The sequence below is a fragment of the Euwallacea similis genome, chromosome 22 (assembly GCF_039881205.1).
Source record: "Euwallacea similis isolate ESF13 chromosome 22, ESF131.1, whole genome shotgun sequence".
NCBI lineage: Eukaryota > Metazoa > Arthropoda > Insecta > Coleoptera > Curculionidae > Euwallacea > Euwallacea similis.
This window is the reverse complement of record NC_089630.1, coordinates 2,138,457-2,154,755: the sequence shown is the minus strand read 5'-3', so window position 1 is coordinate 2,154,755 and position 16,299 is coordinate 2,138,457. Positions and strand designations below refer to the sequence as shown.

At 36.4% G+C, this 16,299-nt stretch overlaps 1 protein-coding gene across 1 annotated transcript in view; it reads right to left on the bottom strand.

Annotated features, from left to right (window-relative positions):
- Ser (Serrate) overlaps positions 1–16,299 on the bottom strand; it is a 143,209-nt gene that overhangs the window by 27,886 nt on the left and 99,024 nt on the right. The window contains exons 4-6 of the mRNA XM_066401326.1: positions 12,746–13,000; positions 12,622–12,682; positions 6,891–7,024 (exon numbers count right to left, since the gene is read on the bottom strand). Coding sequence (XP_066257423.1) covers positions 6,891–7,024; positions 12,622–12,682; positions 12,746–13,000 — 450 coding nt within the window. The remainder of the gene's footprint in view (positions 1–6,890; positions 7,025–12,621; positions 12,683–12,745; positions 13,001–16,299) is intronic.

Genomic DNA, 16,299 nt, shown 5'->3' with positions numbered 1-16,299 from the left:
GCAATTTGCGAGAAAATTGAAATTTGCCTATGAATTTCCATTTTGTAATTGTTTGCAATGTTCTTACGCTCTTCATATTCATCGTAACTACTTTCCACTAAGTATTAAAAATTCCAAATTTAAGCTTAACTCAAAAATGCATTAAATGCACCACTCTAATTAGCGACACGTTTGATTTGGAACTATCTGAACGGCCAAGACGAGGATGATTGATCTACCGCAATGCAGATGGAGGATGCTGGATGCAGAATGCGAGTGACATAATGATTTCCAGTCGTTCTGCATCAATTCTATTGCCTAATGAAATTCACCTAATGCACCATACCTAATGAAAGTATTCACATTCGTGCCACTAATGTCCGAATTAAATTGCGAAGACCCACATCGTCGTTTCCATCTCCTGAATGCTTATGGTTGTTAAAATAAATGAAATAACTGCAGACGCAAAAATATCACTATCGTTCTCTGGAAGTTAATAAGGAATACATGATAACGGTAACTTGAATTAGACACATTCGTGAAGTGCTCCGCCCATTTTATGCGGTTGCAAAATGAAATAAATATACACTGTATCGATCGGTCCGCCCTGTTCATCAACAAAGGCCTACCGACATTCTAACAGAGAGGCAATGTTCGTGAACTTTACTATTAATTACCATCATTACAGGAAACAACGTTTATTGCCAACAAACAAGGCGTTTTAAATACGACCGAAGAATCTCTACATACAACCTCATCAGTGCAATTGCACCTGATCACCGGCGCAGATATAACAAAAAAAAAAAAACTGTTTGTTATACAGGGTATATTTACCGTAGATAATGTCTTTATTATTAAAGAGAGCGGCACAAAAGGAGCCTAAGCCGAAAATAATGTATTAGAAACAGATGCACCCATTCAGTGGGCATTTGGCCCGTGAAGGACCCCACTTGGCAACTGCCTGAAAAACATAAAAAAATACCTTCGGCCCTTTCAATACCGCTCCCCTGGCTGTTCATCAATATTATGGCAAAAAAGTGAAGTAAGCCACAAGGGTAATAAAATCATTTCGACTGTTTCACATATAGGGTGGGGCCCACGATTGCCAGACTGAGGCCGAAGTAATTCGAATAAGTTCTAGTTCAGGCAAGCAGAGGCCAGTTGAGGGTCTTAGGTGAGACTCTAGGCCGCTATAATACGCGATTTTTGGGATATGAAGATTTTGGAACTTAGGCAATCTGTTCGAAACTCCTTCCGTGCTTTCGAAAAAACCCTGATGCCGTAGTAGGCCCTCTAATGACACCCTATTTTTTACCCCCGCCTTATGTATGTAGACGCGCGTGCCACGGCAAGTGAGCACCAACAATGGTGCACTTGATCATGTGACTGATATCCCTGTAGATTAAAAGTATAATAGGCGAAAAGCTCTGGATAGGATAGTGCACTGATACACTCCGTATTACAGCGATTAACTAACCCTTTTACACCGTTTTTTTGGTCGTGTACTTAAACATGTGTGTCAAAGTGTGTTTAAAGGGGCGTGGGTTTCGTTCTCGGACTAAGGGCCTTGATTAACTTATTCATAGTATGAATTGACAATGGATGGAGTTGCTCTATCTTTTTTAGTTCCCAAGATGTGCACTAACTCTAATGCTTATCGTCTCGATTTTGAAAGAGCCTAAAAAACTATTGAAATTGCTTTTTTAAAGCTCCAGAGCCTCAATGGGGCTTCCAATCTGAGACTATATTTGCCGATCAGCAGTACATAAAAAATTTCGAATTTTTTTCAAAATTTCCACAGGGGAAATACACACATTTGGTATTTAAGTCATGTGGTGGATAAAAAGCAGAAAAAAAAGATGTTCGTATTCTTCCACTGTTTTGTGCCGTTTTTTCGTTTTATTTATTCGCACATACGTTCAAGTGGTGGTTTCCAACGATCTGATATTGTTGCATTAAATAAAAGTCTTCAATGTTTAAAGCTCCAAAAAGGTATTATGATAAACAAAGCATGTATTTTTTGTGTCGAATTGCACTAATGCTAGATTGATCAATACTTTGCTATTCTACCCCTAATGTATAGAAATTGGATTTTCAATAACGAAAACTTCTTCCCGCGATCATTAAGAATCGATTAAGAATGACGGGAAAGGGTTTACTTCACTTGCCCCCTAACGATCTAACTTTTCAATGGGTACGTAGATAACAAAAGGCCTGGAGCCATGCCACCCTAAAAAACAACCCATCAGTGTACATTAATTTTCGATTACTTCCGAGCTTGGTAAATCGATCAGTGACGCGTTGCTTTTACCTTTAAAAATGAAACATAAAATTTCAGTTTTTCTGTCCTTAATAACAACATCGTTTTCACAGTAATTATAGTTTGGAGGTTTTTGTTGCATGTGCAGCGCAGTTGGCTAACAATAGAGGCATGAACTTCAATTCGATCGCAGGTGACCCAATTTCATGCTCATTCCTGTCTTTAAATTTTTATTTATTTTTTTGTTTCAATTTGAAATCAGTCCACCCGACGATTCTTCCGACCCGGTCGTGTCAATTTAAAATTATGATGCGCCAAAAATCACAATGAGATCGGAATTCCTACACCTAATAGAAGATAATCGCCGTAAATAAGGGGATTTGACTTCTCGGTAACTTAAATAATGATAATAATACCCTTCTTTTGACACCTTGGCCACGAAGTTAATCCTCTCAATTAGCAACCATGACTTTCCCTTTCTTGGTTTTGTACAAATCGTCGAAGGCGCCCTTCAAACTACCTGAAACTCGGGGTAAAAGACCTCGTTGTTTACGCCCTTCAAGATAAAAAAGTGCGTCTGGAATTCTTCGTCGTTTTTGTCTATTAATTATGTTTGTAAACAAAGATCCGAGATTCATTGGGTTCCCTTTTCACCCCAGAATTAATGCCACTCAGGGCTTGCTGAATGTTAAGTTTAAAAAAAATCATTCACTAACTAGGAATTTACTTGATCATATATTTTTATCTATGCCTTTTCGATTTAGGATCAATTTGAGAGCGTTTTGGGACCAATCTTTAAGAGAATTTGAAAAATGTTCGGATAAGTTCAATTGAAACTGATCTAGCTTAAAATTGGGATTAGTCAAATACCTCAACTATAATATCAACATTGATAATCAATGTGCTGTTAGCTTTAATGTCAAGTTACTTGCGATAGATGCCAAAAAGCTGACCAATATTGCACCTCTATTTTACTATTCCTATAGAAACTAGTTCGCAAAATAAGAAAACTATAATAGACATGGTGATACCCTGTATAAAAGACACGCGTAAGGATCTAAAACCACCTGCTGATCTAAGGAAAGACATGGGAGGAGACATCTACTGATGCGATGCATTAATTTTTTCATTTTTAAACAGTAAAACATTCTTATGGTGTTCTCAAAATTTACGGAAATAACGCGCCTTTCAGACCTATTGTTAGTAGCATAAACTCACCTACATATCTATCCTCTGCATTTTTGCGAAATTTTCCAAATCTGTTAGTAAGGAATATAGATTCTTATAGTAAAAATTCTAGTAATTTTTTAGAAAAATTAATATAAATTTAGCCGAAAAGCACACATTGGTAAGTTTAGACGTTTTTAGTTTATTCATGGAGTCAATAGCGGTTTGTGTGAGAACGACTTATTTTCAATATCAAAATGATTATTATCAGCAAAAATCTGGGATGGCATGGGATCCTCATTTTCTCTGGAAATGGAAAATTTTCATTTTTATATTTATAATTTTAAGCCTCTAATTTGGTGGTGATATAATGGTGAAGTTTTTTCCACATACGAGCATGGTAATAACCATTTGAATAACGTTCTCGATCATTCCCATTCGAGAAAATCCAGCATAAAATTTACGACTGACTGAAAAAAACTGATTAAAAAAAGATCCTTTGCCTTTAAACTTTTTAATTTTAAATATTTTAATCAAAAAAGGTTTGCAAAGATTCGAAACAACCGTTTATCGGAAACCAATTCACGTAGACCGTTACTTGAATCATAACTGAAATCATCCAATCATGGTGAAAAGGGGGAGGTGTAAAATTTATGCATAATCGTGCACAATTAATATGCAAAGAACAAAGTTTCAATGTCGAAAGACATACATAAAAAACGTTACACGGGAAAATAATTATCGTAGTAATTTTACAAACAAACGTTTATCAGACCAAATTTTGAATGACGACATGATGCACGTAAGAAAGCTCTTAAAGTGGCCTCAGCGATTATCAGGATGTTTCGCACAATTTAAATGTTGACCTAAAACCGATGTTAATATTTTTATACGGGTAGAGGTGTCAAAATTTCTGCATATCCAAGATTACCACCAAAGTTTGGAGCTTTAGGATTGTACCCATCAAAAAACTATGTTGCACAACTACGTCCGACTCTAACAAATACCCAACTATCTGACGAACACCAGTCTCAAATCGATTGAACTTTTAACTGAGAATTGATGGGCACGTTCACAAGTTTGATTAAAAGAAAAACGAAACTGTTTCTTTGTGATATTAAAAAACCATACACTTGTAAGAATTTCATCTAGATCCTTTTCAAGCCCAACCATGCGTGCATATCATTTACCTAGGTACCTGTATCTACATACACATGTAGCTATATGCATGCGCCCATAAAAACCTCATATGGTCATAAATAATCACGCAATGATATTATTTATAAACTTACCCAACATTCTTAATTAGGATGTTATTTCCTTAAATGTCAGCCCCTGCACCCTGCATTTACATAAACCTAAAATAATTACCATAAAGACTAGGGACCTAAAGTGAGCTCATTTCCTTTTCCTGGATTTCCATTCTTCGTGTCACGCACAACATTCTACACATTTTAATAAATAAGTCTAGAAATCTACATGCAGAAAAGTCGGAGGTTTGTGCATAATTTTAATTTTCCCATGGCTGCCTATACTGCCTCTTATGATCGCTTATTATTACTGCAAATGAACGGAAAAGTATAGAATGTGTGTGCGTTAAGTGCACACCTGCTAGGACTTCCAGCAAGGGACTAAATAAAGTTTTTAATCGCGATTCTCTTTATGGCTTTTCCGTACATGATTCTTTATTAACAGGTACATGAGGTGCGAATATAGGCGTAGGGAATAATTCAACAACAACCAATTTGTAAACAATGGACGTGGACATCCTGAACTTCAAAACAAAGGGAAAATAATTTGCAATTTCCCAAATATCTTTTCTCCTTGTACATCCATGAATAAACATGTGTATCGCTCATGAAAAAAGAGGCTGTAGACCAATTTAAACATCGCGGTAGATCGAAGAAAAAACTGGGAGATAAAGCGAGCTGACGTGCCGGAAGAAGCTCGAGAGAGACAGAGAGGGACAGCGCCGTTCAGGAGATTAAACCACCGTGGGATAAACGTACAGGTGCCTCAAGTGCGCTTTTAGGGCTGGGTAGCTTTTAATGAATGTAGATTATGTTTAAAATTGTTGTTAGGGTCCTTTTTTTCGGTTTTTGGAGTGTTGATTTGGGTTTTGAACGTCAGCAGCAATTAGGTGGCGGCTTATAATAAAAGAGGGTGCTGTAGATATGTGTAATAACTTATTGTTCTAAACAATTATATTTTATTTCTTGCGGTACAGCAGCTTGCAGAAGGGTTGGTTGAAGCGGGAAAATCGCACGCCATTCTAAGTTAAAACTAACTGAAGATAACAGTCATCCCTTGCTCAGGGCTAGGACGAACGCTATGTAGTTCTGACCCAAATCTGCATCTTTGGAAAAGTACATCAATCAGTTACTATACGAACGCACGTACATGATAACTGAAAAAGTGTGGCAAATTCAGGCTAGATCGAAAGACAATCATCACAACTGGACAATTCTGAACCCTCCTTGTCCTACGTGATAAACAAGACAATTCCGCTTCCTTTCCCCTTCAAACACTCTATTGGAACATTTCCAAATGTAAGTGGTTTTTTTCTTCGCATTTTACGAATGGTTATTTCAGTGGTTGAAAGGAAAAGGATGTGGGAAGGCCTCGTCTGTCTTGTAAGGCAAAGAGGATTATGAATGGTCCAATTGCATCTTACAACAATCTCTGGTGGTGCGTGAGATGTTATTTCTAAAAAATAGAAGAAACAATGAGTAATCCATCTAAACCGTATAGAACGCTTTTATAATTGTTGTATAATTAAGTACAATTGTTTCCAAGGAGAACTTAATGGAATTTTAGGCGCTGTCCAAAGTAATGTGTTGCGAGCTTGGATTAGATTTTTAGAAACTGGAGCAATTGAGTTTTGCCAATGAATTGGCAGACTACTTGTTGATTCCTCCCCATAACGCATTTTCATCCATTGATGAACATGGGGAGAGACAGATGGTATTATTTCGCGTTGCAATAAAAAAGCGGTTGATCGGTTTTGAATTGTGGCACAAGAGGGTTGTAAGATTGCCAAGATTAGCTTTTCCTACAATACCAAATACATTTTTCGCTCTATGTGTATGCAATTTGTTGGATTTCTGGTAAAAATCAGTCTCGTCCAAAATTCAACAGCCTTACTGTCTGGTAGAGTCAAATTTATTTAATTTATGACTCTGTCTCTATTATACAGAAAGAAGTGGAAAAACGTTCTTCCTTTATTTTTGACCACTTGAAAGTTTATCTTTACCTCGTGTGAAAACCAGATGGCCGAGGTGATAAATCAAAGAGTGTCTGCAATATTGGTCTTTAAGTATAGAGTGGTGGTAAATTTATTAATCATCAACAGTCAGTTTTTCAGAAGCCGCTGTAACGGTAACACGAACGTGCCTTCTGATTGCGATTAAATAAAAGCAAAATTAAATTTGAAATATGTAAAGTAATTTCTAAACCCCATACCCAAAATAATTATTGAACTCACCTTGATCACAAAGGATTCCTCCCCAGTTGGTGTCACATATGCACTGCCATGAAGATCCGTTGCAGTATCCATGTTTGCAGCCTGGATAAGGTTCGCACTGGTCGCAAAAGTCTCCTCTCCATCCAGGTCGACAGCTGAACATGAAAATATGGTGAAAATGACTTTGCGTGCGGAAATTCACTTCTACTGCTCCATTATTACAAAATGATAATCCAGAAGGACAGGACAGGACATCTTTAATCCGAACATTGTAATGGTAAGATTCTGTACTTTTATATGTGATGTTGGTGAGGTATGGATGTCACTTGAAAATTACGGTGATATCATCACTGCAAATGTACGTCGGGTGCTATACAATCTTATCATACTAATCCAGATGTGTTAATTCTGACGATTTTTATAGGCTAATCAAGCACGTTAAATTTAAAAATCTTTAGGGGTTGAAATATGCCAATTTTGGCGCTACTTAGAGAAATACATTTCGAGTCTTTAGAGGTCTAACTTTTCCCTTTTGTCATAGTTGCATGTCTTCTGACATGCAACATGCAATATCAAGTAAATATTGCTTGGAGACATAATCGCGCAATAATCGCACTTTAGTTGTACGACACTTCGAACAACACCCATTTAAAGTCACTTAAGGTTTGTACCATTATATGTACCTTCACGCAGTTCTTACTACAGATCCTACGTTACGTGTCTTATGTCTCATGCTGTGTGGCCTATCTTACAGAGAATAAGCCCTAAAAAGTATCTAATGTGATACTTTTTCCTTCTACCAGGGATGGGTGAGTGGATCAAAGAAACCTTGCCTGACTATGTTTAAATAGACATTCCAATGGATTTAGATGTTAAATATATGAAGAATATAACTAGGAATAAATTTGTTTCCATCAATTAATATTGTAAGAAGTTAAGATCTGTGTTGTTTAAAGTAAGGTAATGAGAAATTGGACAAATAAGCTATAACAACTGATGGAGACAATGTTTCGTGTGGTGATAATAATGAGATATTAAGTTTTAAAAATGGATTTTACTTTCAATTTTTAGAATGATTTTTTCTCCTGAATAATTGTTCGGAAAACGCAATGGACCTATCACTAACTACATAAATTTTCCTTCTAATACCCTGAATAAGCTTCTATTTCTGCTATGGGAAGTTAAAGTTGTTTTGGGCTTCTAAATGACAACTACACAGGGCACTTCAAATTCGAATCACCACTGGAATCTCGGAAACTAGAGGAGACACGAAGAAATTGAAATGGGGGCAAAACCGCGTGATTTAGCGTTTGACCAAACGCAGTTTTCAAAATTTGAATTTTCCGAGTACTTCTGAAAATAGCCGAAACAAACTAAAAATTGGAAAATTCGTTTTTATTTTTTAGCGTCATTTGACGAGGAAGCTCAAAACCACACGCAGATTTTCGTTGCCACTTTTTCTCAGCCACGCGATGACGCTTTCGGATTTGCCATCCGACGTTTTGTCTTTTGGCTGCCATCAGCAACTTAATTTTTTCTCATGGGCGTCACATTGGATTTTTCGACAGAAAAATAGTCTAATAAAATGTTCTCTTAGATTCGTTGACTGATGGAAAGTATTTCGTATATTTCCGATTCGTCGATGGTATCGTATTGATGCACTGACCATAAAATAATTTGATTCCCTCTTACTCGTCAGCAATAAGAAGAGAATCACATATGAAGATAAGCTGAAGAACTAGGCCCTTTAATTGCATTTAAAACAAACAGCACATCTCCGCATTGCAACTGCTTAAAATAAATCCGATAGCTGAGAGGAAAATTAACAACAATTAAAGTAACGTTCCCCAGGGGCACTAAAATCGACATTAACAGTAAATAAAATGCGTATAATTCGTTTTATTTCTCACCTTAGAGTTGCAATTACTTAAGTCAAAAAGCAATTGAATGCCATTTGCGTTGCTTCTTCAGTTTTATAGTCAATAAAGCAAGAGAGCTATTACTATTAACACGTTAATCGTTTGAAAACCGATATTTGTATGTATGCACTTATTCGACATCTGAACAATATTTATTTTCACCAGATAAGTCCAAAATGTTAGATCCTGTTTTAAATTCCATGGCTTCAAATAACTTTCTAAATGAATATTGCAGGAAAACCCTGGAAGGGACAGTTAATTAGGAACTAAGCCTTAATGGGAGATCTCAGCTACAAAAGAATGGCCATAGATCTCGTACAATGAACGTCTACAATTTTATTATTCGATTTTTTTGTTACAGATATATCAATGGACACTCCTTCCATAAATTCTTTTAAAAAGGCTAAAACGAAAGCAAAACGTTTCCGCAAGGATTAAAGGCACATTCTCACGTATTCCGCAAAGGAGAACGCCTAATCTATATCTCATTTAGCTCTTCAATAATTGACATGTCTTCTTTATGTTAGATCAAGATTTATCTGACAAGTGATGTAATTTTTGTCTTGAATGATGCCGTGGTAGCGTCCAACTGTTGGGAAATGTTAGTGGTAAGGGGGCTCGTTTATGATGTAACAATATAAGACAATGTGAACACTTATTAGCGTGGCAACGGGATAGAGATTCAAGCTGCACTATTGTTTGGTGCCAGTTGGCAGAAGATGTCTAATGAAGTGGCCCGCTAGGCCCTTTGACCCCACTGGATTTTTTCCTATGAAGATATTTGAAGACCAAAGTCATACTATGGAGCTTGAATTTCTCGAGGGGCTACATGCAAGAATCGTTGTAGAGGGTAGGTTAATAACATCACACAAGGTTTTTAGGACCAGTGATACATGGGCATGAAAGGTCAGTGGAGGTCACTAGTAATATTCACTACAGCAGATAGATATGCGTATTTCTTTGATTCCTAAGAGATTGGCATATGCGAATAAAAAATAAAAACATCGCACAAGAAGCAACACATATGAGGATTTAAGTTCTTGGCGTTGTTTGGCGATTGCTCAAAAAATAATAAACCAACAAATGTGATCTGTTCACTTCATTCTAAAATATTCTGAATATTTGAGCTGGAGAGTGATTTAGAATATAGAGAAACATTTTCTGAAAATATAGAGAAAAATGCACAATTTCAGTTAAAAAAATACGTTATTAGTAAAGAGTAGAAACCTTTAGTAGAAGTATTTAGTTTTGAAAGAGGAATGGCCAATTTGTAGATATTAAATTGGAAAATTGTTCTAGTAACATTCTTTGATGGAAATATAGTGAAAATTGCGCAGTTCCATCCAAAAGTAGTCATTAACGAAAAATAGGAAGCTCGAACGTTTAATGCGATAAAAATCATCATGAGCAGAAGTAATTTCCAAGCAAAAACTAGAATCTTTAAGTTGAAAAGGTATTGAAGTGGAAAAGCTGTAGCAAATTGAATTCTCTGCATATATAGCGAAGAGTCAGATTTCGTTCATGAGCGAGTAAAGAAATCGAAGAACTTTCGTATCGTTGCCATAACTTATCATCGATTATCATTTCATAAGAGAACCGAGGTGCTTTCATTTCATTTATTTCTCAACATAATAACGAACAGTTTTCAGGTTCCTGAATTTTATAATAGCGGTTTTTCAATATAGCGATTTCTAACTAACGGGTCCTCTACAAAACGGACACTTCCTTTTCACCAAAACATGAGCATGTCTGTTAAATCACCTGTTAATAGCGGACATACGACACGACATCTGTCCTTGGTATCGCTGTTGCACGTGCCGATTTCAAAATTCAGACATACCTCTAATGAATTACTTTACGGTTTTATGTTTACGTTCTTAATTTCGCACCTAAAGTAAGTTTTTTCAGGCATTTTTTAGCCGTACAGTCTTTAACGTATAAAATACTAGAAGAGTTTGAGAATAATTTTATGTAGCGAAAAACAGGAGGCGGAAATAATTCAGAATAAAAGGAAAAGAACAAAACAGAACATTATTGCAAATTATTTCAGATGTGTAAGTAGCATGAATTTTAAATAGTAAATATTATTAAATATTAGATACATTTTATTTTTATTTAAAGGCACCTTGGACGTCTTTTTATTTTTAACAGTGTAAATTATCCATCATCTAACATTAGTAAACTTCCGCAAACAAAAACACCAATTTCGGCACCATCAGTCATCACCGAAAACATCTGGAAAGAAGCTAATTCCCAATCTTTGCTTACTGAAAACAAGATCCTAATTATGCATCAACAAATTACATCGACAGAACATAATGTAGCAGTTGGTAAAAATCGGTTGACCACGCGGTATGTAACGCTCACTTCTGCCGGCCATACAATTCATGTACTAATTAATTAGTCCCACTATATTAGGCCATGTCTAGCATACTTTCGTTTTAATTGAAAAAATAATCAATCACACGCAATCACTACCGCAAATCGTGCAGAAGACATTTAACCGTTACTCTTCAGCCATATAGATGATGGCAATCGATTGGCCGTTATGGATAGAGAATTCTTTCAAGCAATCGCTATGAATAGTGGATTGTGAGAAAAATCCTTCAATCAATCTCGAGTGTGATTCGTATCGACTTGGGCAAAGTTTCAAAATTCCTCTCAACGAATACCGCTAAATATTGCCATTTTCAGTCGCAATTCAGGCCTTATGTGGAAATATTTAAGAGCCAGAGTCGGAAAGGCAGTAAGATAAAGCACGGTTGGGCTCTTCTGAAGAGGGAGATTGTGAGATTTAAAATTCTTTTAATTTTATTTAGGCATTAGCTGCCGTGTGAAGGCATCGCATATTGTTTTAGAATTCTAGAGGAAGTTCAAAGGAATTTCGTGGGAGTCGCTGAAGGGCTCTGCCAGCATTTGTCCATAATTGGCTAAACGAAAAGATACTTAACGTCCAAATTCTTCAAGACCGATGCAAAATTTCACCCATCAACGTTTAAATAAACGAACAATTTCTCTGGCATTTTACGATTCCACTTTCAAACAAAAACAATCCAAAACACACAAATTTTCCCATAAATTTATTTAAATTGACTCATTTGAGCTTCAAATTGAAACGTACTGCTAATGAACAGTCACACTTCAAAGAGTATTGTTAATTAAAACACCATTAAGCATGTATAGGTTTCTATACTTAATCGTTTCCCCATAAACTGCACGTTAAACTATTTCTTTCTCACAGCTTCTTTGCGAGCTTGTATGATTTTATCTAAACCATATTTATTCAAATGAATGTGGATTTTACTTTGTAATAACACATTTTTCTGCGTGTAGAAAATTTCAATTGTTCCAGCTTAACCGCATGAAAAGCGCATTAGGAAAAATCGCGTAAGCGCGTGAAATAAAAAAGCTCGAAGTTCTTAAAAGCTCGCTCCTGCTTGAGACTGCCCGTACCTCACAAACTAAATGCTTTTTAAATGCTTTAAGAATGTTTTTTAATTAACAAAATGGAATATATATTAACTAAAATTACTTCATTAAAGATGGAAAAATGTTAACCCATTTTAGTTATTCAACCCCACTAGGTAGTGTAAGCGATAGATATCAGGCTGGTACCGAAACTTATAATGCTGTTAATTAACATATAAATGTTGGAATTTGTATCGTTTTTTAGGAAAACAAAGCGTAGCTTCGGCCGGTGATGGGCAACTTATGCATATGGGTGAGCAATAATGGATGTGACTTGGATTGGACCTTTGAAAGGTATGGACTATCATTTTCTATAGGTTTTTAAACAAAAGCACAATGTTTTGTTACGTTAATTAGGCACTTACTTGCACTCTCCTGGAAAATCACACTTTCCGTGTATGGGATGGCATCCCGTTTTACATACAGCTGCAAAAAAGATAGAAAAAAAATCAATATTGTGAGCATTAACGTAGATGAAACAGCCCTTACCTATATCACAAATATTCCCCTTCCACCCCTCTATACACTCCTTATCACCATTAGCATCACAGATAAAATGGCCGAACTTATCGTCCCTCGGCCGGCAGAATTTTGTACAAGTAGAATTGTAGTAGTGACTATCACATTTTACGCGCACCCTGTAGGTGAGGTGCGCACGTGGACCCCTATGGTTCAATGTGTGCCACTCGGGGCTGGGGTCGATTATCCCCGAGTAGGTGGCTTCTTCTATTATGTCATTTGTAGCTGAAAATAGAGAAGAAAATATTAAACTTAAAAACATCATACTGCATTCTGAGCAGATATACAGTGCGAACAAAAATGAACACAAATAAATAAATTCTTCACTATGATGAATAAGACGATTACGATCTTTAGAGTGACTTTCACAAGAAATCGTTCACCTCAGCGCGTCTGCGACAATCTTAAAAGCTTCTACTCTTCACTGCTTGGGATTTTATTTTTAAGTAGTGATTAACCACCTAACTGACTGAACCAAAACACCATAATAAAAGTTGGATAATAAGAGAGATGTGAGTTTTTTAACAATTTATGAATTAATTGCTTTTGACTTCATGTATTCACTAATTATTTCTCCGGAATCTAGTTACTACCAGCAGTTTTCCTTATTTGTCCTACTATGTGATCAATTGTCAGTCACTACAGTGCTTTGATCTTCCACTTTCATTTTATTAACGTTACCAACAAAGAAGTGCGCTAATAGCTCGTTGTACTAATTCAAAATACATTGACAGGTCATTAATTTATTCGAGGCACACCTATTCCACAAAATTTACCTCCCTAGCGCTGCAAACGCACCAAGTGCGTGGTGGTGGACCGGGTTAACAACGAGTTTTAGATGCGGAAAAGCGTTGAACTTTGTTGAACAAGAACAGTATTTCGCCAAATAAATATCTCCAATCAAATTGTTTGGACAACACCCTGTGAGAAGTGCGAGCCTTACAACCTAAACCTGATCTCCTAGGTTTGGTGCTCTTATACTGTGACCTCCTCGGTCACCCGATTTGACACTCTTCGATATTAATCTATGGGGCCTTATGGAGAATATGAGAAATACATGATGTCAAAGATACTTGTAACCGTTTTGAAGCCCAGGTTTTTTGTTACGTTATGTCGATTGCTACTATTAATTGGATAATTATCATTTACCTAAAAATAGATTATTGGGCATTGTTGAAAAATATAATCACACGATTTTAAACACCCTAGATATGCAAAAATATTTTCATCATCTCATGCTAGCGCGACTAAGAATAATAAAACATTGTAAAAGTCGAGTTCTCGGAATGGCAACTACATACTTAGGTCTAATTCTTCTAAGGTGTCAATGAGGGAACACTGCATCCAATAGATTTTTAATGCGTAAAAGTACATTTACAGTTAATTCCAAGACAAAATCTTTGCATTGGAACATCTTTTCATTAACACCATCGTTCAAGAGCTTTAGGTTTGCTTTGTTAACTGCACATAGTTTTGGCCCTGAATTCTATATTATCTCAGAATGCCAATAGTTAAAGTTTCTTCTTCCGCTATGTTTCACGTGCATATACAACATTGTTGGCGAACGTCTCTGATAACGATTTTGGCAGTTTTGAATGGTCCATTAACAACTGCGAATGGACTGAATGACAAACATTCGTATAAAAGCAAATCAGCTCACTCAGTTAGCATAATGATTAATACATTAAGAACGTACACTCAACCTGTTTTATTCCTCGCATGCCCTAAGATTGCCGAATAAATTATAAATGGTATGTCATGATGTAAATACTCGTTGAAAAGAGATATAAGAGCTATTTGGAGAATGCAAAACACACGTAGCACTTGAAAATGATTAAGTGCTAGAACGCAAGCAGGTAAACATAAAAAAAACAATAATTGTCAAGGCTACCTGAAGAAGTTAATCACTTCTGACGTCGAATCTGTAATTATTGCAGGCAATTTGACACCTGAGGAACAATAATTCACACACCTCGACAAAAAGGCGAATGATTATTCAAATGGCCAAAACACGACCAAGCGGACTGTTTAAATAAAAACAAAACTACTGTGTTTACCACTCGAATAGGTTAATAGGATCCACTACAGTGGTGTAAAAGTACCATTTAAATTATGCTGAAGAAAGTGCAAGGTGTGTAGGACGACCGGCCCTCCGGCTACAAGAGTCAATATAAGCACTCTCGTAAACGATTTTAAAATGGGATAAAATGCTCTTGAAGTACTTATTAATGAATGTACAGACGCCTACGACCCATGATTTGCAAATTTAACATAACGACCGCTCTGTGTACACACTACAGGATCGTTTAGTAGCACTCGAAGGTAATTTTATTTAAATGCACATTTTGCGAATTCCAATTGGGTGCAGATCTTACAGAGAGAGCTTATTACAATTAGGATATAACTACTACATTTCAGCAGAAGAAAGTGGCCGAGGTCGGTAGATGGTTTCACGTTTAAGTCGTACCGCGAACCACCGAGAGCGAAGCTGTAGACTGCGTAGAGTCGTTTGCAAATTCGGATTGGGAATCTTCGATCAAGTCCGATTGGGCATCTTGGTGTAAGTCTATGAGTCTACAAATCGACTACAATACCTGCAGGCAACTCCCATTGGTAGTGGAGATTGTTGCGAAATATTTGAGAGGTGTAAGCCACCAGGACGAGTTCGTTCGTTTCAGTTCTGGATAGTTTTAACGCTGGTTGGAAGAACTGAAAGTGATCGGTGGCAAGAAATGTTTCAACTTACAAATGAGAGAATATATGTACTCTAATGTTGGCTTGACAAACTGTTAAGATCACATTTGAGGAGGTGTGGATGTTTAGGGTTTTTGAACTCGAAGAGTCGTTCCTCAAACACATCAAAATAAGCATGAAGCCTCTTCCAGAAGATATGAACCAAAATGATTTTAAGGGCTTTGCCAGATGGTTTCTTCCAGGTTTGCCAATGGGTGTCACCCCAGAAGCCTTAATAAATTCGGGGAAAGTATTGACAAACACAAAGAAACCCCCCAAGAAAACATTTGTCTTATGGACTTTAAACACTGTCCGAAGTGTAGTCAGCCTTAAAAAAATCATCGCAGGTCATTGTCATAGTGATTATTCGCCTAAAATCTGAAAAAAGCTATTACACCTGAAGAATGGTGAATACACAGCTAACTACAGTTTGAGACTTTAACATATCGATTCAAATTTGTCCGTGAAGGCCAATTTGGAGGTCTTAACAAACCCGAATAAAGTGTTAATAAAAGAATAAGTGGCAATCCTAAAAAACATTTAACTAACTTAAACAAATTGATTAAACGAATCACCTGCAGAATGAAGAAGATTATCACGCTCGTAAAAAGGTTAAAAAATCTGAAGAAAACTTTCAAACGCTTCTCCTATAGATTTTGGCAGAGTTCGAAGTGAGTCATTGTCACCTTAAAAATTTAGAAAACTTCACACACTTAAAAAGAAATTAATTTGTTAATAGATATGATTCTAACAAACTTTATTTTGAACAATGGCAAACAAGCTTGAAGAAA